The sequence below is a fragment of the Electrophorus electricus genome, chromosome 9, assembly GCF_013358815.1.
Source record: "Electrophorus electricus isolate fEleEle1 chromosome 9, fEleEle1.pri, whole genome shotgun sequence".
Taxonomy (NCBI): domain Eukaryota; kingdom Metazoa; phylum Chordata; class Actinopteri; order Gymnotiformes; family Gymnotidae; genus Electrophorus; species Electrophorus electricus.
Genome location: NC_049543.1, coordinates 16,502,217 through 16,528,710, shown reverse-complemented (window position 1 = coordinate 16,528,710; position 26,494 = coordinate 16,502,217). Strand labels below are relative to the sequence as shown.

The window sequence follows — 26,494 nt, the reverse complement described above, 5'->3', positions numbered from 1 at the left end:
GTAGGGTTTTGGTTAATTCATGTTTGGCCCCTGAAGAGTTGTGCGCACTAGTTAGCTAATACAAGGCTGACGTGCTGTTTCAGATCTGAAATAACATTTGGGGTAATAGCACTGAGAGCACAGGCCTGCTAGCCTTGTATGCAAGCTCAGCCTTACAGGAGGGAAGCCCTGCTAATAGTAAGGAACTGAAGAATGTGAAATCATCACTAATTCAAGTTCCATTTACCCTATTCATCACTAATTCAAGTTCCATTTACCCTCCTCCTGGTAATGTCCCTTATGAGTAACCACAGAGCTACCACCCACCAGTTTTCCCCAAGAACAATCTCATTTGCCCTGTGCGTGCACACACACAGTAAATTTGGCGTTTTGGTCCATTTGTAGAGCCTTCACAGAGATATTTGAGAGTGACGCGGTATGACGAGTTAGTTTAATCGGGTTGAGGCGGGGTTGAGCAAGCCCACTCGTGGATCGCTGTCACTTTATTGTGTTATGGAAAGTGTTATGACAACCATACGCTCGAATACACTATCTGAGAAAACATCTAAAGCATTTCTCTTCTACTGACTAGCGTTATATGCGCCGCCGTGCGCCACGCGCTCCAGGTAAGTTCACATTAAAATGTCTCTCACGTGCAGGTTTAGGTTTGCCAAGTCTATCCTCAGTTTTATTTCCCGCCTTGTTAATATGACGATAAAAGGCTAAATCTATTTACATAGCGCAGCGGGATGTGACTCATTTTGCTTTAGTTTGCACTGTTCAAATAATTACATGTCGCGTGGTGTTGCTTTGTTTGAACTATTTTATGGAGATTTTAAAGCAATTTAGTGCGACTATTCACACAATGACAGTTGGCACTATAGCTGTTCGGGAAATAAACCACCTCGCTAAACGCGCAATGACCGGGACGCACCTTTATATTTCCGAGCAAAGAAATTGATAATTCGTGTATTGAGAAAGAAGTGTCGTGCGTACTTTGACCTGTTTGTGACTGGACGCATTGAAACACTTACCTCTGAAGTTTTACAGCATGTCTAAGTAAGAATTGCGCGCGTGGTTAATGTTCACATTAAAATAATCGCGAGCCAGTTTCCGGGGAACCTGATGGCAAAGAGGAGCGCCTCTACACGCTCGGACATATCTTCTTAAATAGCGGATTCTTCCGAAATCTTTAACCGTGGTGCTGAAATGTGTGCTCACGGCGGTTTAGACTCATATATATCACGTACAGGTCCTTTAGATAGTATTATCTATATTTCATTATTTTAAGGCATAACCCACAAGAATAAGTGGATGTTTAGCAAAGTGACAGGGCTCGTGGCCATCGGACGTATGAGTGGCAGCTGCGCGCGTCCATGCAGTTGTGTTCAAACTGACTGCAGAACAGCACAACTCTGCTCTAATAACGTTTATACGTTGGAAATAAATCCTTCATGGAACAGGGCATGCTAAATTACAGAGACAAATTAACAAAATCACCGAAAAGTTTGTCAAGTACCGATAATAAGGCTATGCACAACAGGCTTTGGAAAAGCGTGTATGATCGCCTATTCGCTGCATCTTTCTGACATTTCTAAAAATTCACCTGATACTCCTGACCACTTTTCACGTGCGATAGTTTGTGTTTATGTTACAATGTGAACTGCGTTCAGTTTTGTTCAGGAGAAAGCAATATGCCTTGATGATATATTAGAACATTACATGACAAAATGAAATAAGGATGTAATTGTTGATAGGCCTCTTGGGCTCCTGCTTTATTATGGGTTATAAACATATCTCATCATGGGCTCAAAATACCAAAGGTCTCTGAGTATCATTAGAAGAGGGATTGTTCTTGGTCTTGTGGATATTATGAAAGATTGAATGACACAGAGAGAGAGCTAGAGAGAGAAAGAGAAATATTGAACAGGAGGCAAAAAGGAGGAATACTGCATGGTATATTTATGTAAATCTTCAGGCTTGGATATCACCTCAAGATGGTCACCATGAAAACATGAAGAGATAGAGGCACAATGCACACACATCCTCCTGCACATTTGCATGGGTTTGGAATGAGGCCATAGATAAGCGATGAAAAATCCTCAGTTTCCAAGAACACAGTGCTCTCGCAGCAAAATGTGGCTTTGAGAGGCACCTACACCAATCTCAGAGAATAATCTCCAGAGCTGTTTCTCCAGGTCTCCACAGCTGAGCATCACTGGCCTAATCTCTCTCTCTCTCTTTTGCTCTCATTTTCTCTTTATCCCCTCTCTCCCTTTCTCACTCTTCTTGCCTATATTCAGTTTTGCTTCTTCTTGGCTCAGAATTGTCTGATGTCATTCAATACAGACTGAGCTAGTGCTGTACTGTTCCTTTTTTTTGGGTAGTATTGTTTGATCTTGCTCCACATTGTATTATCATGTTTTGAATGGTCTCATATGAGCATGCTGTTGGCTCTAGTGCTGTATTTTCTGATCTGGTTCTGTAATGTGAGGCTGAGTCTGTTTTAATCCAACGTCCAATTTCTGCATTGAGGCTGATAAGACAATAGTTGCTTGAGGGACATTTTCACCATTTGTATTGCCTGCACAAGCATTAACAGTCACAGTCATGGTGTTTAAGGGAACATATTTCAGAAGTAAGACATATAACCCCCTTTCTGGTAATACACACACACACACACACACACACACACACACAGACAGACACACACACGCTCACTTGTGTTCTTGTGAAGTCAAATGGGTAGTGATTTGTTGGACTGATCAGATGGAAGAGAGAGGAAGGGAGAGAGAGAGGGAGGAAGGACATAGCAGGTTGCACTACTTTCTTGTAAGGCAACAGTGAGCTATTTTTGGGCTTGTTTATTATTCCAGCAGAATGGTCACATTTTCACTTGATCTACACATGCAGTGTGCACTGTAATACTGTAAGTCAAATAAAAGTGTCTTTTTTTTAAGCCTTGTCAACAGATTAATCCTGGAATGATGTGAGTAATGTATTGTGTTCTCTGAAAAAAAGGATTGGTGCCTTCTTTAGCCTAATTAATATAGCCAGCACACACACACACACACACACACACACACACACACACACACACACACACACACACACACACACACACACACAATGCTTTCATGCGCATGCCTTTGCATGACCCACATACGCTGCATACACAATAAAGTATGAAAATGTGACTCATGCAGCCTAACTGTCAGTCTCGTAAGAACATCAAACATTGAACTATGTGGACAGTAATATTAGTTATAAAATATATAATATGTCAGCTGACTCTGTACCTGTTCCTAGCTAATAAAATACAGTAAACATTGCCTCCATTTTCTTCTATTAGTAATAAAATGTACTATTGCTGCTTAGTTTTGTGTGTGTGTGTGTGTGTGTGTGTCTGTGTACACGTGTGCCCCCCCGCACCCATGCATACACACATGTATACACACAGCTGGATACTTTATGACTGACTTCCTTCTTGCACTGTGTGCACAATTATAAGGCAAGAGAGTATTTTGCCCATATAATAATTTTATGCATATTTTTCAACTCCAAGCTGTATAAACTTGAATGGTTATTGGATTTAAGCATATCAGGTGATGTGTATTTCTGTAATGAGGGGGTGTGTGGCTTAAGGAGATCAACACCCTATATCAAGGTGTATATAGTTATTAGGCAGCTTCTTTTCCTCAGGCAAAATTGGCCAAAAAAAGAGATTTAACTGACTTTGAAAAGTCAAAAATTGTAAAAAGTTTTTAAAACATCAAGACTGGGCCAAGAAATATCTGAAGACTTTTCAAAGGTTTTATGGACCAATGAGACTAGAGTGACTCTTGACAGACCAGTTGTATGGGCCATGGTTGGATCAGTAGTGGCCACAAAGCTCCACTTTGTCTCAGACGCCAGCAAGGTGGAAGTGGGGTAATGCTATGGGTGGGTATTGTTAAAGATGACATAATTGGACCTTTTCAGATTGATGATGGACTCAAAATCAACTCCCAAGCCTACTGGCAGTTTTTAGAAGACACTTTCTTCAAGAAGTGGTACAGGAAAAAGTCTGCATCTTTCAAGAAGACCATGATTTTTATGCAGGACAATGCTCCATTGTATGCATCGAAGTACTCCACTGTGTGGCTAGCCAGTAACGGCCTTAAAGATGAAAGAATAATGACATGCCCCCTTCCTCATCTGACCTAAACCCTATTGAGAACATGTGGGCCCTTCTTAGACAGGATGAAGGAAAACAGTATAGGTCTCTGAACAGTGTCTGGGAGGATATGGTTGCTGCCGCATAAAAAGTTTATCGTCAACAGATTAAGAAACAGACAGACTCCATGAATGGAAGGCTTATGACTGTTATTAAAAAGAAGGGTGGCTATATTGGTCATTGATTTATTTTTTTATTTGAAATGTCATAAATGTTTATTTATACATTTTGAGTTGTTTGTTTATTATTCTCACTTTAAATAAACAAATGAGATGGGAAAATTTCTGTTTTTCATTTAGTTGCTAAATAATTATGCACACATAATTGCATAATTGCATAAATAGTTATTCTCCTAAGAAAGCCAAAACCTCACTTTTACTTTAAATATTCAGGTTTGAGGTTTATTTATATTTTGGACCTAGAGCACTGTAGTTGTTCAATAATAAAATGAAACCTCAAAAATACAACTTGCCTAATAATTGTGCATACAGTGTATTCAGATCCACCATGAGGAGCTTCAGACTGTTTTATTACATTGGTTCACACCCATAGGCTCTCGTTAACATGACATTTAAATTTGTAGAACACCACTATCAAGGGAACAGTCTTCGAAGTGTTTGAAGATTGTGTAAGCTGCTTGTCATTTTGAAATAGACCAAGAGGAAAGAGTGGGCAGTGTGGAGATGTGTGGAGCAGTATGAAGCTGTGTGGAGCAGGTTGGAGCTTTATGAAGCAGTGTAGAGCTGTGTGGAGCAGTATGAAGCTGTGTGGAGCTGTGTGGAGTTGCGCGGAGGAGTGTGGAGCTGTGAGGAGCAGTATGAAGCTGCGCAGAGCAGGGTGGAACTATGGAGTAGTGTGGAGCAGTATGAAGCTGTGTGGAGTTGTGTGGAGGAGTGTGGAGCTGTGTCTGTAATAATGTAGTCAAGACCATTTGTCTCCCAGGGCCATGTCACACTTTGTTTGATTATTCATAAATATAGAAAAGGCTAGTCCCGGAGGGGAGAGCAAGTGTTAATGGGTACCAGTCATGCAACCAAATCGTATTGTGATTAATTACTCAGTCGATTCAACAAATGTTCAAAAAGAATGATGATGTGGAGTTTTTTAGACTAAACTGCTTACATTTTTCATTTCATTTTCCATTTTATTTTCCATACTTATACATACTCTACCACATGAGATATTAGTACTCCTCTTGCTCGTCTACAACAGCTCCAAAGTTCTGTGCCCATATTATTAAGGGGTACAAGGAAAAGAAGGCACATCTGTCCAGTTTTGGGGTACTTGCATTGGCTCCCAGTTCATTACAGAATCCAACATAAATTGCCCTTCATTGGTTTTAAAGATTTAAATGGACTTACCCCTGCATATATTGTGGAGATGCTTTGTTGGTATGCCCCCTCAAGATGTCCAAGTTCAGCCTCCCAGTCACCTCTGACAGTTCCATAGTCTTGGTGTAAGTTAAAGGGGACATGGCCTTTGCTGTGGGTGTGCTGAGACTTTGGAACAGTCTAGCAGCTGATATATCACTCCCATCATGAGTGTCTGGTTTTAAATACAAGCTTCGAACAAATTTATATCAAGTCTCAATCAGCAGCTGGTGAAAGTTCTTTGCTGGTTAAGGACTCTATGTAGTGATGTCACTGGGGGAAAAGGGACTGCTCAAAGTGGGAACACGTGAAAACCACGATTGTAAATCACTTTGGTTTTATATTGGCTCTATAATAAAATCATACTGACTTACTTACTACAATATTTTAGTTCCTATGTCTTTTAGAGTTCCTTTATGCTGTTTCTGATGAATTGGCACGTGGCTTTTCTGAATGGTTTCTCGCCCCCTCTGAGCCACTATTTTAGTTAAAAACTAAACTACTTTTTCTGCTAATTAGTACATGTCTTTACTTGAGTCAGTAAATATGCATATTTTTATATCATAAGCTTCATTCATACAGTGGATGCTGGGGACATGATCCAACCACTTTCTCAAATGGCTGACTTTGTTTTCTCCATGTTTTGAAAGTGTACTCTGAAAATATTTCATATAACAACTAACTACAGATACTAGTCCAAACAGCTGTGGAAAATAAATCACAGAATAAGAAAACATTTGTGCTTAGGTTATATTTTATGTCACATAATAAACATCTGCACAACTGACGTTTTGTGATATGAAAATGAATTTTTTCATCAAAATAAATAGAAAACAATTGTACTACAAATATATTTTAAACTATAGCGCTTGTATTATTCAATGCTGATAGGCTTGACCAGTACTGATTTCTTTTCAGTGAATGTGCATGCCTGAGGACTTGATTTGATTGGGAGCTGACTTGAATGCCACACCCGGTCCACATTTTAGTCCCAGGCACTTTTCAAAGCATTCTTTGAAATTCCATGGCTGAAATACTTTAAAAGAAATAATATTTTGGTAGCTGCTAGCAAACAATACTAGATATACTAAGAAACATCTGCATATGTCGCAAACACTTTAAATTTTGAGCTTATGTCATAGTTTCTAACACCACAATGTTGGATATGCAAATATTTCTCTTAAACAACATCGGCTACAGCTTGGCCCAGTTGGGTCACGTGTGGACAGAAAAAGCTTTCATTCAATGGTTGTGACATCACAGCACAATATAACATTTATAACAATATAACACAATATAACAATATAACATTTATAACAAGAAGCTGCTAACCGGTGGTAGTCCAGTGGAGAAGTAGCTGGACTACCACCAGTGTTGAGCATTCTTGTGATGAGTGACATCTACAGCAAACATGGTCACAGGCAAACTCTCAAAACTTATGGGGTTTCATGGAATAAGCTGTTACCATGGTACCCACGCTGTGAGTTAAGCGTTGTCAACAAAGGTCCTAAAGATCTAGTCACCATACTTTCAAAATACTTACTCATAGCTTCTTATAAAGGTCTTCCATGTGATAGACTATGGAGAAGAGAGGTCCCAGATATGGAGCTTGGTTTTGATTACAATCATCTGTGATAATCTGTGATCATCCTCTGTCCCCACTGGGACAAGGTGTTTTTACATGTTATGGGATTACAGGGGTGTTTTACACAGGAACCAAGACTCAAGGGGGGGGGGGGGTACATCCTACTTTGGCCCACAACAGACTACAATAGTAACAATATAAACAATAAAGAGCAGAATAAGTAGTGGTAGAGAAAATAATAATAATAAAAAAATGAAGAAATAAGCAATGAATGTCTGTTTGGACGGTGTGCGCGTATCCGAAACCTATCCTCCATGAGAATGTCTGTCAAGGGCAAGGAGAAGTCATTGGCATTGGGGGTGGCGGGAGGCGCTATGGCAGCTGAGACTGTAGCATTGAGCGGTAAGGAGGCGGACGCACGTACAGAGAGGCTTTATTATGGCCAGATCCAAAATTTTGTCGTTTAGGCAGTCCAGGGTCATAGAGCCAACATGGAAACTGTAGGGAACTCTAAAAACTTCTTTTTCTGTATCATGTGAAGAAAGTATGTTTCTAATCTTTGCAATGTTCCTAAGGTGGAGAAAGGCTGAAAAGTCTCCCTTTATGTTGACAAACTGGTAGCGATTGGCTAGATAAGATTTAAACCAGGAAAAAGCTTTTCCCCAACAACATTTTTGAGGTAAAATTAATCTAGTAAAATGTTGTGATCTATAGTGTCAAATGCTGCACTCAGATCAAGCTATATAAGCAAAGAGACATAACCCTGGTCAGAAGCCAACAACAGGTCATTAACTACTTTAATCAGCGCTGTCTCTGCACTATGATGAGGCCTAAACACTGACTGAAAGACTTCATGTATCTGATACTGATTCAGGTATGAGCTTAGCTGCTGAGCTACAGCTTTTTTCTAGGATCTTGAAAATAAATGGAAGGTTTGAGATTGTAGTTTGACAGCTGACATAGACTGAGGTTAGATGTTTTGATAAGTGTTCTGATTACTGCTAATTTGAATAATTTAAGTACATAGTTTGTTAAATTTCATTTAGGTCAGATAGAATGTCAGGTAGAATGTCCTTAACAATGTGTGGGGGCAGCAAATCTGGTAAGCAAGTGGACGTTTTTAAGCGTGAGATCAGAGATATAAGTTTGGGAACAATTCCCAAACCAGGCATGTAGCTGATGGAGCTGCTCAGGATGCTCTCTGTTGTGGCCCTGTGAGCATGGTGGGAGGGAGATTAACTTTCCTCAGCCTCCTCAGGAGTCACTGCTGGGCTTTCTTAGCTTTGCAGACTGTTTCATGAGTGGCTACACTCTTAATTTACTGGTGTTAGTCCTGCCCCTACAATTCACACCTAAACTGCACATGTACTTGTCACGGTACGGCCCCTCCTCCCAAATGTCTGCCCGTGTGTGCGCGCGTGTGTATGTGTGTTTGTGTGTTCGTCTGTATGGTGATGCCCTCCTTGTGTTTCACACCTGCTCCTCATTGTGTATCATTAGTGTGTGCGTGTATATGTCTTTTGTCTAAATGTGAATATTGTCAGTTTAGCCTGCGTGCTACGTCTTCGTTGTGTTGAGTTGTTTTGTGTTGTAATAAACGTATGTTTCAGTTCTATGTGACTCATCCCCGCATCCTGCTATAACTCCTCAACGTCACAGTACTGACAAGTTACTAATTATCACACCAAGACAGAATTGACAAAGCTAAGCAAGTAGTGAACTAAAACCAGAAGAGAAAAACATAATTATTAGTAATAATAATAATAATAATCATTTATTTTATTTAAAAAATTTGTGTAATTTTTTTTTTACTTTTTGTATTTTGTTATATTTGACATTAGATTTAATATATCTAATGTACTTTTGTTTACTTTATCCCACTTTGTTTTTCAGATGTCATTGTGTTAATTTTTTCATTTTATTTTTACTGTTTATGTTTTTATTACTCATATATATAGTTTTATTGTTATTTTTATTACTACCTTGTTATGATTCACATAAAACAAAAGTTTGAACTTGCAGGCATGCAGCCCAGCCTACGGGAAGTAGAAGAGGTCTCGATCACGTTAATTCTTGGTAGCTGAGACCTCCCTCTCCTTAATACAATACAGAGGGATCAATAGTCAAGGGGTTTTTCCATTGCCTTTTTTGCTCCAAAATGGCTTTGATGGTAAAGACTGGGACTCTGCTTTACACTACATTACAGCCCTGGCTTTACACTATTACCATCTAACCAAATGCAACCCCATTAGAATCCTTTATGTTGCGTTTGAGTGTGAGTTATTAATTTCGAATGGCTAACTCTGAGACCATGGCGCCAGCTTGTAGGAGCCTGTAATGTGTGCATGCGCAGCCCCTCAGGACACCTCATGGATTGGTGCGACCTCAGGAAAGAAAACCACCGTTGCCTAATTTAATCATTTTAAAGGTATGAAACAAAGCAATTATAAGAATCATACTGAGTCACAGTGGCCTAGCCAAGCTCAAAGAAAGGGGGAGAGAGAAAGTGACGGAATTGCAGACCTAAAAAAAAAACAAAAAACAGTATTTTAATCACTGCTGTTACCTTGACAACCCAATTGGTATTCTCTGGCACATGATGCATTCTTGAATCACTTTATCAGTTCCTTAGTGAGAGAAGATGACATAACTCTAAACAGACTAATAAATAAACAGAGAAGAAGTATATATTATTAACCACGTAATCTCCTTTGTACACAAGAAGACACACATTGCATATACAATCATAAATGCATTACATCACCTACTAACATTGAACATTTTATTAGGTGTTGTACAGTCATGGACTTTAGCTAATCTGTTACCACTTCCTGTTAGAGGTTAGTCACCCCATGTAAAAGGTTAGTGGTAAGGAGGCGGACGCGTGTGCAGAGAAGAGTGAGATTTATTAGGGGAAACTCCAAAGTTAGGATGGTAAATTTAGCAATATGGAGAGTTTGAGAATCCATAACACAAATAAAAGCTAGGAAATTACATACAGAAGCTAGGATAAATGAAGGCTAGGAAAATACAAACATCTAATACCAGAACAGGTTTACATAGAGCAGTTAGACTTCAAAATGGGATTACATACATGGAGGCTCTGATAAGCAAGGCAAGGATTACAATGAACATACTAGACTTCCAATGAACAGCAAAGACACAGGGGACAAGACAGGGTTTAAATACATGAACTAATAAACACTAAACCAGACGCAGGTGCAAATCATGAACAGCAAAAACCAAAGTAAGGACTGGAAATGAGGAACAGGTGAAAGTAATGACAGGCGCAGAAAACAAGACAAGGTGCGAAGAAAACGAAATTAAGGAACAGTAGCAAAACAATAACACAAGACAGGGAAACCATAGAAATATGAACACTAGGAGGGACCAACCGTGACACACCAAACCTCTTCCAGCATTACTAAGTTTCACACCACAGGACCAGACAGCAAATATTATTTCTCAACACATGAAAAATACTGACACTATAGTGAGTGTTTAACTGATACAAGTGTCTGATACGCAAAGCAGTGGCACTGTTTTTTTTAGTATCATGCTGGGTTGAGAACAGCACTCAAAAAATATATCCATCTGGTCCTTTGGTCAGTGATAGAAGGCCAGAGGATGGCAAAGGCAGACTGTTAATGGCAACAGGTTATAGACTCTAACAGTCCAGTTACAAGATGTTTCTAAAGTGTATATACACAAAATTATCTTGGTGTATTTAAACAGTAGATCGCACTGCTCTGTATATTGATGTTCTCAACAAATGGCACTATTACAGCCAGCTGAAAAGAAAAGATGTTTACATTCAGCAAGAAAAAACACAAGTTTCTTTTACAGACAGACTGGCAGCAACAATGGCATAGTATGCTCCTGAATTCTTGGCAACATTGGTAAAGATGAATGAAAGCAGACTGAGAAATGTGTGAAAGAAATATATTAGCTCAAAAATGTAACATCTCAGTGAGATTAAATTTATTCAAAGATGAAATAGTTGTGAATTAAAAACATTTTCCCCAAAGACAGTTACTGACATTCCTTGAAAGACAGTTTAACTGACAGCCTAGGTGACATATACACTATATTGCCAAAAGTATTCGCTTGTCTGCCTTCGCACGCATATGAACTTGAGTGACATCCCAATCTTAATATGATGTCAGCCCACCCTTTGCAGCTATAGCAGCTTCAACTCTTCTGGGAAGGCTTTCCACAAGGTTTAGGAGTATGTTTATGGGAATTTTTGATCATTCTTCCAGAATGACATTTGTGAGGTCAGACACTGATGTTGGACGAGAAGGCCTGGCTCACAGTCTCTGCACTAATCCATCCCCAAGGTGTTCTCTTAGGTTGAGGTCAGGACTCTGTGCAGGCCAGTCAGGTTTTTCTGACCCCGCTCTGTCATTTCATGTGGCGTACCACTTCATGGCTAAGTTGCTATCCTTCCCAATAATTTGCACTTTGTTATAATATCACTGACAGTTGACTGTGGAATATTTAGTAGTGAGGAAATTTCACGACTGGACTTGTTGTACAGGTGGCATCCTACCATGGTACCATGCTGGAATTCACTGAGCTCCTGAGAGCAACCCATTCTTTCACAAATGTTTGTATAAGCAGTATACATACCTAGATGCTTGGTTTTATACACCTGTGGCCATGGAAGTGATTGGAACACCTGAATTCAATTATTTGGATGGCTGAGTGAATACCTTTGGCAATACAGTGTATTCCAATTTATATTTACATTTGTATAAAAACACATACATTTTTAATAACCATTAAATCATATATAATATCTGTTTCATTTGGTTATAAATATGGGGTGACACACAGACCAAACACAAATTAAACAATACAAATGTTTTTCTCCATAAATAAGGTAAAGGCTGTGAAATACTCCGTCACACATGAAAATACCTACCTGGGCAATAAGTAAGAAGTTTCAAACAATAGGCATGAACCCATCCGAAAAAGGACCCAAACATACACATTCTTCATGTTCAAACTTTCTCCAAAGATCACATTGGGTCAGTTTCAAGTGCTGGAGGCATCCTTGGGTCACCAGGTTTCTATAACCACAATTAGATGACAATTGGGGTGGTTGGGACTATGTATGGGATTTTGTGTGGAAGATGTAATTACATGTGCACTTCATCCAGCTTTATGAAAAAATCTTGGAAATAGGATGGAGGGTGAGCAAAGCATTATATACTGAGGGGCTAATCACATTGATGTGTTGAGAGGTTTTTCTCTCTATAAGGTTTTATTTTTCTCATTAGAAGGTTTTTTTCACATTTTCAGCATTAAACCAAGGGAGTACACAACAAACACATTTATATAGCCTTTTTGTTCATCTGTATCATCAGTGTTTGAGGGACACTGAACTGCCCACTATCCATCTGACTCTTAATAATGCCATCTCAGCAGGACAGTGCAATCCCACATGGTCCGTTATATCTGCTAGATATATGTAGGCAGAGCATTTTGGACACACGTCAGCTGGGCAAACAAAGCTCTTCTGAAGTTGTAGGCGGTGAAACAGCTGATAAGTGTTTAAAATATAATGTGCATTTCCAAGGGATTCCAAAGTTCTGATTGTACAGGTCTTTGTCTGTAGGTTTCCTTACATCATTGGTACCAGAGTTATGATTGATGTCATAACCATGAATATTAGTATATGTGTGTGTGTGTGTGTGTGTGTGTGTGTGTTGTGTTGTGTTGTGTTGTGTTGTTTGTTTATTTATTTACATGTCTGACAATCATAGATGGGACATTAATGTAGATAATGCTACATGACGTGTGGCATATTCTTTTTTGCTTCATAATACTGAGATTATGAACTGTGGAGATAGAACTACAGGGTAAGGAGACTGAGTGTAATGCGCTGGAGGGCATTGAGGAACATTATGGGTGTTAAAATGATATGCTAATTCTTTCACAAACAAACCAGAGAGACACTTTTATGAGTTTACCTCTGCCTTGATTGCTTCTGTAAACAAACAAAGCTTTAATGAAGAGGAGAGAGAAAAGGATTTACGCATATAATAATATTGCTTATGCCCCCCAATCATTATTTATTTTATTTTTTTAACAAACAGTGCCTACAGCTGTGTCATAAACTTCGAAGTCTGGCCATTCGATGGAGAGAAAGACTGCAATGACCTGACATAACCTCGTCCCTCGATCCAGCCAATCAGGTTTGCATGGTAAAAGAGGAGGGCTAACAATGCCAGGCTCTGCTCCGCTACCTCCCATCCCACCACTGGCCATTCTAAACTGCTCCTTCAACTGCACGCTCGGCAATCTCTCCGCCATTGCCCACGTCGACGAGTGCCATGGCAACCAGCCGCTGTTTGTAGTCATGGCCATCGCTTACAGCGCCGTGGCCTTGCTGGGCGTGGCCGGCAACACGGCACTCGTGATGGTCATCGCACACCAGCGCGAGCTACACAACGTCACCAACGTGCTCATCGCCAACCTTTCCGTGTCCGACCTGCTGGTGGCACTCATGTGTTTGCCGTTCACCTTCATCTACACATTCATGGACCACTGGGTGTTTGGAGCTGCAATGTGCAAGCTCAACAGCCTGGCGCAGTGCTGCTCCGTCTCTGTCTCCGCCTTCTCGCTGGTACTGATTGCTGTGGAGCGCCACCAGCTCATCCTGCACCCTCGCGGCTGGCGCCCCTCCCTCCGTCAAGCCTGGCTGGGAGTAGCCCTCACCTGGGGGCTGGCACTGCTCACAGCCACGCCCTTCCTGCTATTCTCCGTCGTTACAGATGCGCCCCTGCGCCAGCTGCCCGCCCTCTTCCAGGAGCACTACCGGGGCAAGGTGGTGTGCGTGGAGGAATGGCCGTCCCGTGAGTTCAAGCTCACCTACACCACTGGCATGTTGCTGCTGCAGTACCTCGCACCGCTCGCCTTCATCTTCATCTGCTACCTAAAGGTAAAGAAGGAGAGCAATAGAGGGGGAGGGGTGGCCAAATAAACAGCATTTGCTGACTTTGTCTTGTGGTTCAAACTGGTTGTTATAAGAAAACCTTGTACCTTCATTTTTGTCCATTTTTTAACACATTAGATTTAAACATTTGAAAATGTTGACTGCCCATTGTGGTTAAATTTACTGATGAATGGAACAATATAAATGGCCCAAAATTACACAGAATCAGTCTTGTCCAGTAGCAAATTTACTTCTCCTAAAAAGGTTTTCAAATGACAGTATCCAATATATATTTTCATTACAAATGCTAAAAAGTGGCTTTTTCCTTATTTCTCTTAGACAACCTAAAATTAAATGTTAGGAGGCTTCAGCAGGAAATGCCAATGGTGCATTTCCCATTCAGCAGGAGAAAGCTTGCCATGTAACTTTGCTTTACAAGCTGAGGCAGCCAGACATGCTCGGACAATGAATGGATTACACTCTTTTCCTAGAATGCTCCAAGCAGGCGCATTTGTGCCCAAGACTGTCTGGCTACGGGCAAGGATGAGCAAATGGATAAGACTAGACAGGATGGGAAAAAACTATGCATAAAAGGTGATTAGAATCTAGCACAGTGTAGCTACTGCTGAAAAGTGAGACCTGTGTGTAAATCTCCCCTGGCGGGGATTTGATAAGTTCAAAGTTCATTTAAGTAGAAAGGAACCATTGGACTGTCAGAAAATGAATGGTTGTTTTGCTGGAATCCCAAGCAGAATCATCCTATCAGTTAATTATGATGCACTTAATGAGTTCAGCTGTAAGATTTGGGCAAAATGTTATATTGCCTTTATATCAGTTAGGAAATTGTAAAACCTGTGATGTGGTATGCTTAAAAACAAGCCTGCATTATTTTGACACAAAAACACTCATCAGGAACATTTGGGTTTGGTGAGGATGCTCACAGCACACAACTTGGATGGCTTGTTATAGGGCTCATTTGCATGTTGTTGCCTACTATAATAGCAATATTGCCAATATTGAAATAATGACTAGGAAAGTATTGACATATTCTTTTGCCAAGGCAAACACGAAACATAACCACAAGGAAATATCACATTATTGATAAACAAGAAATAAAACAAAACTTTAAAACACTTTTAAAACCTATAGAAAAGCAAAAAAGTGTTTTTTTTTTTTATTATTATTATTATTATTTTTAACAGCACGCTGTTTGTCACCTATGATGACTGAGTTAATTTGTGAAAACTATTCTGCGCAGGAAGCTAAAATAAAGGGATAAAGTAGTCCACATGAAGTCACAGAACCTTAAAAATATGTGTTTAAAAACATCAAGGGCTCACAGCTAAGCAATTGATGTACTTAGTGCATAAATTAATTTGATGGTCATTAATTGTTAATTTTGCTTAGTTCCATTAACACTTCACTTTCTCTCATTGCATTTCTCACTATGTCTGCATTTTTATTAATTATATATTTTAATTTATCCATATCCATAATTCAGATTGGCTACAAATGCACTCATATTTCCACCTGAAAATCATCTTGCAGTGACTTCTGACATGGCTGTTGACATTGAGGGGAAAAAAACTCTATTGCTTTGTTTAAAATGTATTGGTGGTGTAATAACTTATTTTTAAATAGCTTTTCATGTCATAAATACATTTGCAAAACCAACAGTCTGTTTTGTACTGCTGGATTATAAAATGTTCTCAGAATTTGCCAAATATACACTTAATCTAAATAAGTATTTTTTGTTGATTGCCAGCCGATTGCCTGTCTCTGGAAACATAACTGACTTGGTTTTTTTATTAGGTTAGCTGAACAAGCTTGTGGTGTGTGTGTGTGTGTGTGTGGTGTGTGTGGTGTGTGTGTGTGTGTGTGTGTGTGTGTGTGTGTGTGTGGTGTGTGTGTGTTGTGTTTCTCTCTTTTTCACTCACCTATCAAAATCTCTATGTTTCTCTCTCTCTCTCTTTGTCCTCTCTCTCTCTTCTCTCTCTCTCACACACTCACAAACACGCACACACACGCACACATACACACACACACACACACACACACACACAACTCTCCTCAGAGAAGCTAGATATACATACGACAGACCATACAAGAACATACAAGTATACACAGGCCAGCATCATAAGGACTGCTGTATTGTTAGAAATGATGTAGCTGAGGTTCTCTGCTGGAACCCAAGAGTGAGTGTGTGTTCCTGACTGAACATGACTAGCAGCCAACATGGACCTGGTACGTCAGCTTACTAACAGTTATTCTGAAACACATACACACACACACACACACACAACACACACACACCACAAGGCGAAGTTTGAGCCAAACTGCTTGCTGAGAAAGCACCAATGAAAAGATCAGACAAGGGAAAAGAGGGGCACTTTCCCCCATCTGAAATGTACATCCATTCTGAGCAGGTGAGAAACAACAGAGGGAAAGATATGGCTTGTTAATATGTAGATTAATCAGTGGAATATGCAGATTATTATGCTACTGAACAAGAAAGTATTCAAAATGAGGACATGAGTTGAGGAGTGTGCCTTCTGCTATTACTGTGATTGATAACACAGCATCAAAATGTTAAGTGCTCTTTAGAAATATTTGGTATTCAGGTGAGGTGATGAATGTACTTACATTAGTCTTAGAAGTTTGTCACTTTTATTCTCAAATAACCTCAAGCTCACACTTTAAATGACCCTTTTCATGCCATTCATTTATTTATTTGTTGTATTTTAAGTATTTATTTACTGTACTAATTTGACAAATTATGTTATTCTGGATGTCCTGATCAGAGAGACCCAAATGTCCACCAAGGTCAGGACCTGTCACATTATGGTACTTCATGAAGCAGTCCTAATCAGCTTGGGAAGGTCTGAATGACAACATTAAAGGAAAATACAAAACCACTCAGAAAACACAGTATCACTTCACACAATACCAACAACAAGGCTAACTCCATTTGAATACCACTGAGGGGAAGATACCAAAATATTGTGAGGTTTAATGAAATACATAGACATAGTCTCATCTGCACACACACAAGTGCACAAATGCATGCCTGTTTATTCCACAGCATCATGCAGAGAGGCTGATTTCAGAAGAATGAAACAACTTAGCCTGAGGTATAAATCAGTCATTTCTCTTTGTCTATCTTTCTCTCTCTCTCAGACATACACACACACACCCACACACTTTCAGGAACACAGATACATACTGTTGCCAAAGCTGAGCAGTTTTTTCAGAAAACAAGATTGGTTGTCAGTGCTGGAAGGTTGGCCAACGCTCAAATTATCATCAAACTGACGTGAGAGTGCATGGGTGAGGGGTGTATAAAACAGAAGGCGGCTGGGAGCTATCTGGGTGAGAAACAAGCTTTAAAAGGCTTTCTGATCATTACGCTAAAAGGCACAGAGTACAGATATCGCCTCTCCTGACGTTTGCATAGTTGCACTAAAACATGTAGCAGGTACATGCTGACACACATCAACATGTGGTGGTCCATACAAATACTCATTCTCACACATGCTTATATGAAGCCATACACACACCGCTGAAATTAAGACATTTACCAGGAAAGTGTGGAGGAACTGAATAGCTTCACATGGAGTGTCAGGCAAGTGGCAGGTGTGATAAGAAACAAAGTCATCTTTGATTTCTTTATGTGGTTTGTGAGAGAAATGGAGAGAGTGATAGTGGAGGAGGAAGGAGAGAGAGGAGAGAGCTATCAGAATCTGGTGACTCACTATTCAGGGAGACTGAAAATGCATATCTGCCCTCTTTCAGTCGCAGACACACACAAATAGACACACACACACACCCACTTTCACACATGCATAAATCAGTATGACATGCCAGCAAAGCAAGTTTCTCCTCTTTGTGTTTTTAATTATTTCTTTCCTCTAAGCCAGACAGTGTGGGTGTGTGTCTGTGTATGGTGTGTTTGTATCCATCTGTCTGTGCAGGTTTTGCCCATCTGTCTGCCTATGGTACAGACCTCACCTTAGGCAGAACTGGCATACACTGTGAACTCTACTCACAACTCTCTGTCTATTTCTCCACCCAACTCCATTCCTGAACTCCTAACCCCACCCTATGACCCAACCCTGCTCCGACCAGATATACATCCGTCTGAGGAAGCGTAAAAGTGCCCTGGAACGCCTGCGGGAGAGCAGGCAGCGCAGTGATGAGACACGGCGCATCAACGCCATGCTCTTCTCCATCGTGGTGGCCTTTGCCATTTGCTGGCTGCCGCTGAACATCTTCAACGCCGTTGTTGACTGGCACCACGAGGCGGCCATGAGCTGCACGCATGACCCGCTCTTCTCACTCTGCCACCTGACTGCTATGTGCTCCGTGTGCGTCAACCCAGTGTGCTACGGCTTCCTGAACCGGAACTTCCAGCGGGACCTGCGCGCATTTCGCCTCTGCAAGCGCTTGTCCACTGCCCGCGAGGAGGAGGGCGACACTGTCGCCATGTCCACCGTTCACACTGACCTATCCAAGGCACCCTTGAGGCTTGGCAGTCCAGATATGTAGGGCAGCCGGACCGCCCCCCGCCGCCCACAAAAGGGCACTAGGACCAAGAGTGTGGCCCACCAACTGGCTAGGCAGTGGTGCTCGTATAACAGGTGCCTTGAACCTCTGGCAAATGGCATCTCCATCCCAACTCAATGACCTGCTTGGCGCTTAAGGGGCTGAAGTGTTTATAATGTGCCAGAATTGTTTGACAAAGCCATATGTGCGTGACTGCAGCTATAGCACATTATTCTTTGGGCTTTAATGATGATGAGAAAGTACAAAAACAAGCTGTTTTGTGGTAGTTGCCAATGCTTGAAACCTAAGTATGAAAAAAATATAGGGGGGTCTCATGTAAAGCAGTTAGACTCCCTATGACTGAACTACTGCATGTTTACATATTATTTTTTTCTGAACTTCATTATTCATTTGTAAGAAGATAGAGGCAAGATGATTCCCAGAAGGTATCAGACATGGGGACAGGACAGGTTTATTAGGAAATCTGTAGAGCCTTACAAAAATGCTTTGGACAGCCTTCTAGTCATGGAGGGCCACTGAAAACGTATGGAAAAGCCTCCCCTAGGAGGTTGTTGTGCCAGTGTTGGACTTTTTTCAAACATCTTACAGTAACATGTCATCCTGAATCTCCATCAGTCCTTTGAAGATGCTACTAATGCAGGAGTGGATTTAAACATTCAGTAACAACCTTAGTATTAACTAATGTGGTTGTTTTGACTAAAACAGATTTGGGTTTAAGACAAGACTTCCAGAGCCCTAAAACCAAAAAGTGAACAGACCTAAAGCCGGTATATATGTACAGTGCAAAAGGAAAGAGAATAATTTATATAATATGTGTGTGTGTGTGTGTCTGTGTGTGCATGTGAGTGTGTGTATGCGTGTGTGTGTGTGTGTGTGTGTGTGTGTCTGTGTGTGTGTCTGTGTGTAAGTGTGTGTGTGTGAGTGTGTGTAAGTGTGTGTGTGTGAGTGTGTGTGTGTGTGTGTGTGCGTGCACGCGAGTGTGTGTGTGAGTGTGTGTGTGTGTGTGTGTGAGTGTGTGTGTGACTGTGTGTGTGTGTGTGTGTGTGTGTGTGTGTATGTTCCTCCTATTTTTCCTTTTTTCTTTTCATCAATTTTGAACAGTGGGTTTCAGTTTGCCACAACAGTTATCATTGATTTAACTTGGTAAAAGCTCAAGAATACGTGGCCATTATCTGTTACAAGAATCTGTTTTATGTTTTTGTAAAACTGATTTATAAAGACACAGAAATCTGTGGAATAATGTGGAATAGTTTTAATTTGGTATTTATTTATTGTAACCAGCTATGAATGTAAATGACATATGAACTGAGTGCTGTCGTTAAAAAAACATTCATTAGAAATCTGATTGTTATTTAGAGAGTTGATGTCAGAAATTATTTGTCATCTCATTCATTGTCGACTCTGTAAACCTTTAGATAACTAATTTGGACTTACAGTCACTTTTTCACATTATCTTGAAATATGTATCATATAGATCTGGGGCTAGAGATATGTTTATATAATTCTTAGGTTCAGAAAGGATAAAATGTAGAATTTCCAGTTTAACCAGTTTAACTTTAATAAATACCTCCTTACTGGCTCAATTTGACCAAAATGTTCACTCTACAACAAGGCATATCAGCTGTAGAGATAGCAGTGTCACAGTATGTAGAATGTATGACTCCAAACATTGTATACTTACAGGACCAACTATGGGTCTTCATGGGTCTCCATGGGTCTCTGGCACAGAGAAAAGCAGAATTTTTGCTAATACTGTGTGGTGGATCTTTATAGTATTGCTTTTTTGCCAAGAGCTTCTGCTCTCTATTTCTGTAGCTCCAAAACCGTCCTGTAGGTGGTAATGATTCCTAATATGTAGTGATATGAAAAATATATTTAATGATTTTCTTAAGATGGCTTGCTGAATTAGGAAGCTGTTTATCCTTGCCACAAGAGCTTAGTGACATTGAGACACACAATGATAAAAGTTTCCTAATATATACTGTCATATTAGACAGACTTTCTTTGGAGGGAATGTGTGTGTGCACGTATGTGTGTAGAAGGGGGGTAGTATGTGTATGTGTATGTTTTGAGGTCGTAAGCATGATGTAGTTGATGGTAATGCTGAGTTTTTCATCTCCTGTCTTCATCAGACGAGACCCTCAAAGGTCTTTTCACAGGCTCTTTACAGAAATTGTAAGTGAATGGTCCAGTGGCTCTTATTCCATGGTACAAGAGATACCACAGTGCAGATTTCTACGGTATATTTCAACCACAGTGTGGATTTCAGTGGTTTTCCCCTAGTGTAAGATTTCTGTGGATACTGTAGTGATGTTCTACTCATTACTTTATATATTGTCTCTCTGTTACTTTGTACCTTATTCACACAGATGTAGGCTAATAAAGAACATCTCTTTTCAATGCAATATGGTTATTTTTAATCGGTCTCACACAGGTGAGTATACACACATACACACACACACACACACAGCTGTGGCCTGACTCACTTACCATGTTCAGATTGGTATCAAGTCTGACAGAGAAACACAGCATGACAGCAAGCATTATGTGATGGCCTAGGTCGCTGATGCGGTTACTAATATTAAAGAAATGGTACAGACATTAAACCATTATACAAATGTACACATCCACTGCTTTCACTCTTGTATGGCCCTGAGTGTGTTCCCCTGTTGTTCTGTCTTGGTCGTTTGTCTTTCTATGACCAGACGTCCTTCATTTGTTTACACAGGAAAGGTTTATCCAGGCTCTGTGTGACTGGAGAGAAGAGAATGCCTTTTAACAGATTAAATATCCCTTTAAAGACAAATGCATTTACACACACACACACACACACACACACACACAAACAGGCACAATCCTGTATGCTGTAGTGATGCAACATGTACAATATAGCATTATAAGAGTGATCCACACAGCATTGTAAGAGTGATACATGGTCACTATATTCTGTGACATGTAAAAGCCACTCAAAACTAATCCTGCAGCCATAGAGGGGTCACAGCATGTGCAAGATGCACAGTTACAATAATTATGTAATGTTGGTATGCAATAATTTGTGAAATATCAAACACCTGCTCCCCATCTCATAATCCACAATGCAGTTCAGAAAGACCAAGGTGTGGACAGACTCACAGAGCAGGAGAGCCTGCCTGTGTGTGTGTATATATATATATATATATATATATATATATATATATATATATATATATTTTATATATATATATATATATATATATATATATATATATATATATATATATATGTGTGTGTGTGTGTGTGTGTGTGTGTGTGTGTGTGTGTTTATGTATGTGTGTGTGTGTGTGTGTGTGTGTGTGCGCGTGCAAGTGTGATCAGGGTAAGGAGCTAAATGAGAGGGTAAGGAGCTAAATTCCATTGTGAGAATCTCCCTGTGTCTTTGAGCAGCACATGAGCAAAAGCTTTTGGTAGCATCTCTAACAACAGAAACCATGACAACAGTCACCACCAGAAACAGGAGGAACCACAGGTCCATTCAATTCAATGGTGCTTTATTGGCATGGCAAATATTTGTATTGCCAAAGCTTTGATGAAGAAATTAACTTGGTAAACATAAGATATAATGGAAAACAACAATACTACAACTGCTAACAATAATATTAATAACAATAATAATAATAATAATAATAATAATTATTATTATTATTATTATAGAATTGTAATAGGAATATTGTTGTTGTAGTTATATTATTATTATCATCATCATCATCATCATCATTATTATTATTATTATTATTATTATTATTATTATTATTATTATTATTATTATTATAAAAGTCTCTCTCCATTCACTGCCACAGGTCCATTCAAAACCCAACAGAGGCTTCGTATTATGGGCTACAAACTTCACAGATTGACATACAAGTCCTGACATCTTGAAATATCTGCATGTGTACCTTATCTACACTGCATCATAAAATGTATTTTCTCTCCCTTTCTCATTCTTCAGCTGACACTGTGAAAACTACAACATATAAAAAATATGGTTATTTTGGATCTGTATGCTTTTTCTATGCATCCATGTTGGTTCTGACTCACAGTACTCTGTTATACATGTTTATGAACTAAACTCTAGTCATGTGACCAATTGAACTTCACATTAAATTAAACACTTCATATTTAACCGACACATTATTTAAAGAGGTACATTTTAGAAACATTGTTAATGGTATTTTTTGTTGTTATATTACATACCTTAGTCAATTTTAATTATATTATAAACTCAAAATAATCATTAATGATATGAAAAATCATTTGAATCATTGAATTAAACGTCTGTTACAGTAGTGATACTAAACTAAACAGTGTCTCTCGATGCTATGTCATCTTGTCTGCTGTCTGTAAACATTGCTTTTTAAAAGATTGTCAAACATCACACTTGCAAACAGGATATGAAAACAAGAAGCAGACTTTATGGGATCAGCTGAAAAGAAAAGGCAGAGGGTCAGGTGATGAGAAATCAACAACAAGTAGGGTATTCCAAAGAAGATTTATGAGATGAAAAACAAAACAGGTGATGACGACCCTGATCAAGTCGCCATCACCTGCACCTCACACTAATTTACAGGCAGCGACATGAAACAAAGTAGTACTCAAGTCCTTGGTAGTCATGTCATAACGTGATATAACACGACACAACATAACACCACATGACGACATGACATGACATGACATGACATGACGACAACGGTCGACAAAGAAGGGGGTTCAAAGCAAGAACATGTGCCCGCGTCTTCTCTCTAATCGACAAAGGATGAACCTCCTCCACTAAAAATGAGGGGGAAAAAAACTAAAACATCTAATAGAAAATGAAACCAAAACTGGAAAAACAGTTATGTAATTCATGTTAAGCAGTTTTTATACTGCAGTGTATCACTTACATTAGAATACCATTTAACTGTATAATTATGATGGAGAGTTTTTAATGGTTGTACAGTTGTTGTTATTGGTTCAACCCTCAGAGAAATGGCGGGGGGAGGGGGAGTGAAGGAATAATGTTTTAAAGATTTTTGGGGGTTTTTTAAACTTGGATACCTGGGAGCGCTGTGTACATGGGATTATAAAATAAATATTCTTTCCATTATAAAAACAAAAAAGAAAGTTTTACTCCCTGAAGTTGTGGCTACCCTTGCCCCTCCCCTTGACCACGCATACATACCATTACATATGGTGGCAGCAGTGTAAGGATCCAGTCCAGGAGGGAACCATTTAAAATAAAGGGAGAAAAGAAAATGCCCCCAAGGAAACAAGGACCAAGTGCAATTGACACCCAACCTCAAGAAAGCCAGACCGTGAATGCAGATCAGCCCTCAATCACTGCTATTGAAACTGTAGAAGGAGATAAGGTGTCGCAACTTAATAATCTCCTAAAAGATTTTATGTCTGCTCAGCAAGTAAAGGAGGAAAGAATGGACAGAGAAATCCATAAACGGGAGCATAGATGGCATACATTACACCATCAATTTGAGCAACTACAAAATGCTAGGCAAGAGCAACAGCTACTGGGAGGGGCAAAGCTCTACAAGAAACACAGCCTTACAATCACATTATAAGGTGCATGAGAGATGAAGATGATGTCCCTTCACAGCAATCAGATTATGCAGAAACAGACCCTGCAACGCACACCATGTATGGGCTGGACAGGCCCTAAAAGGTCTCCCCTACAGGAAAAGGATGACAACTTTTGAAAGAATAGCACATGCATGCAGATGGCCATATGAAGACTGGACTCTGCATCTTATTCCTCTTTTGATCAGGAAAGCTCAAACAGCATATGTCGCTATGAACTACGAACAATCTAATAACAAGTAAAAGATACCATTTTCTGAAAATTCAAAATCAACAGAGAACCTAAACCTAAGGTTTCGTTCAAAGGTGGTTCCAAGCAGCGAGACACTAAAAGAATTTCACAGATGACTCAAAGATCTATGAGAAGTGGATGACACAAAAACACCACACAAAAGAAGAAATCAATGACACTGTCATAATAGAACAGTTCATGGAAGGCATCAACCTAGAATTAAGAACATGGATCCAAGAGCACAACCCAGCATCATCCTGTAACGGGCCAGGTAGAATCAGACGCTCGCAAATTAAGAATAGGAACTTTATTAACGTTCCAGGTGATGGTATCAGATAAATTCAGTATAAAAATCGAAAGAGTAATGAAAGGGAAAATCCAAATCATAAAGAGGTCAAAGTCCATGTCCAAAGCCAAAAGAGCAATACAAAAACCAGATAGCATATCCAAAAGGGGTCAGGCAAAATCAGCAATGAGAACAACAAAGCAAAGGTAAGGTACACAGGAAACTAGTCAAAAAAAAAAAATAACACTCTGTATGCTTGGAAAATTCTAGAGGCAATATTTCGCAGTGATTGAGTGTTTGAAACAGTCTTATATACACAATCTCTCTGAACACACAGGTGAGTTCAATACTCCGGTGAGGACAATCTGATTGAATGCCTCTGAGTTGTTGGCTGGGTGATGAACAGGCTGCTGGGTAGTGTAGTCTGGTTGAGAGTTGGGCAGTATGACACATCTAGACAAGCAGCTGAGCTATCTGAGTCACAAATCGCTGCATGAAGAAACCTCCAAAGCAACCAGCTAGGACAACGGCACCTCAACTATAGCCAAGCTGGTAAGTTTGGAGGGAAGTATAGTGGGAATGGTCCTAGTCCAAAGCCCAAAACAATAACAATTCAATACCAGGCAATACAGCAGAGTTTCAGAAGCAGGACGAGACATTAAAACCCCTGTTTAACATATTCATCAATGAGGCAGAAATAAGTGGTATGTCAGAGAAATAACAGTTGTTTATCATGGAGAATAGACTTTACAGACACAGTTGATTAATTGGTAGTCCCAAAAAGGGAAGGCACCAACACAAAAAAAAAGGAACATACTCACCTATGTCCTAAAGCTAAGGGAGAAGATTGATTCAATGATTTCCATGGTCAAAGAGAACCTGTCAAAGGCACAGAAACATCAAAAGACCTGTTATTACAAGTCCTCGAGAAAGAGAAGCCTAGAGCCTGGCCAAAGAGTCCTCATTCTTCTATGAACATCAGACAGCTGGCTAAATGGCAAGACCTTTATTAGGTCGCAAGGAAGATGGGAATGGCAAGCTATAAAATCAACATGCCCAAGAGGAGGAAAAAGCTGCAAGTCTTCCATATAAACCTGCTGAGATAATGGGTAGAGAGAACAGGCACTGTAGCAGAACAATTATGGGCAAGAATGGTGAGAGATGAGGAGGAGTTACAGGAACAGTACTTCCCTGTGTAGAGCACCAGTAGATACACGCTGGACCTACAACACCAACCATCCTCAAGGCAGCAGGAACTGCTATACCTGGTACCTGATGTTTTTTGCAAACAAGAACCAGGAAGGACAGACATCATCACACACGACATACATCTCCAAACATCAGAACCCATCAGGCAGACATATTGCAGGATACCAGCCCGGCTGATACATTTACACTTACATTTACGGCATTTAGCAGATGCTCTTACAAAAAAAGAGCAACTTACAAAAGTGCTTTGTCATTTACGTATAGAATATATCCTAGCCAGTACAGTAGGTTAGAGTCTAATATACCAATGAACCAGAATACTTTTGAAATACAGGGATTACTGCTGATGCCTAGAAGTGCAAAATACATAAGCCCTATCTCAGTCAACAATATGGGTAGAGTTTTACTAGACTTTGTTAGTCAATAAAGGAGCAGTCAACATCAGTACAATAAACAATATTCTACAATAAGTGCTAGTTTCAGTAACTGGTTCGAAGTACTCAAGGT

At 39.8% G+C, this 26,494-nt stretch overlaps 1 protein-coding gene across 1 annotated transcript; it reads left to right on the top strand.

Moving 5' to 3' along the window:
• Positions 1-533: 533 nt before the first annotated feature.
• npy1r (neuropeptide Y receptor Y1) lies at positions 534-19,476 on the top strand. The gene is made up of 3 exons (XM_027024039.2): positions 534-605; positions 13,255-14,099; positions 18,219-19,476. Exons 2-3 carry the CDS (start codon positions 13,383-13,385, stop codon positions 18,636-18,638), a joined length of 1,137 nt encoding a protein of 378 aa, XP_026879840.2. The 5' UTR covers positions 534-605; positions 13,255-13,382; the 3' UTR covers positions 18,639-19,476.
• Positions 19,477-26,494: the final 7,018 nt, after the last annotated feature.

Bases quoted from the DNA above. Each gene is read 5' to 3' on its own strand.
- npy1r (XM_027024039.2), top strand. From the start codon at position 13,383: ATGCCAGGCTCTGCTCCGCTACCTCCCATCCCACCACTGGCCATTCTA. The intron at 14,100-18,218 runs GTAAAGAAGGAG...TGCTCCGACCAG, and splicing joins TCTTCATCTGCTACCTAAAG to ATATACATCCGTCTGAGGAA.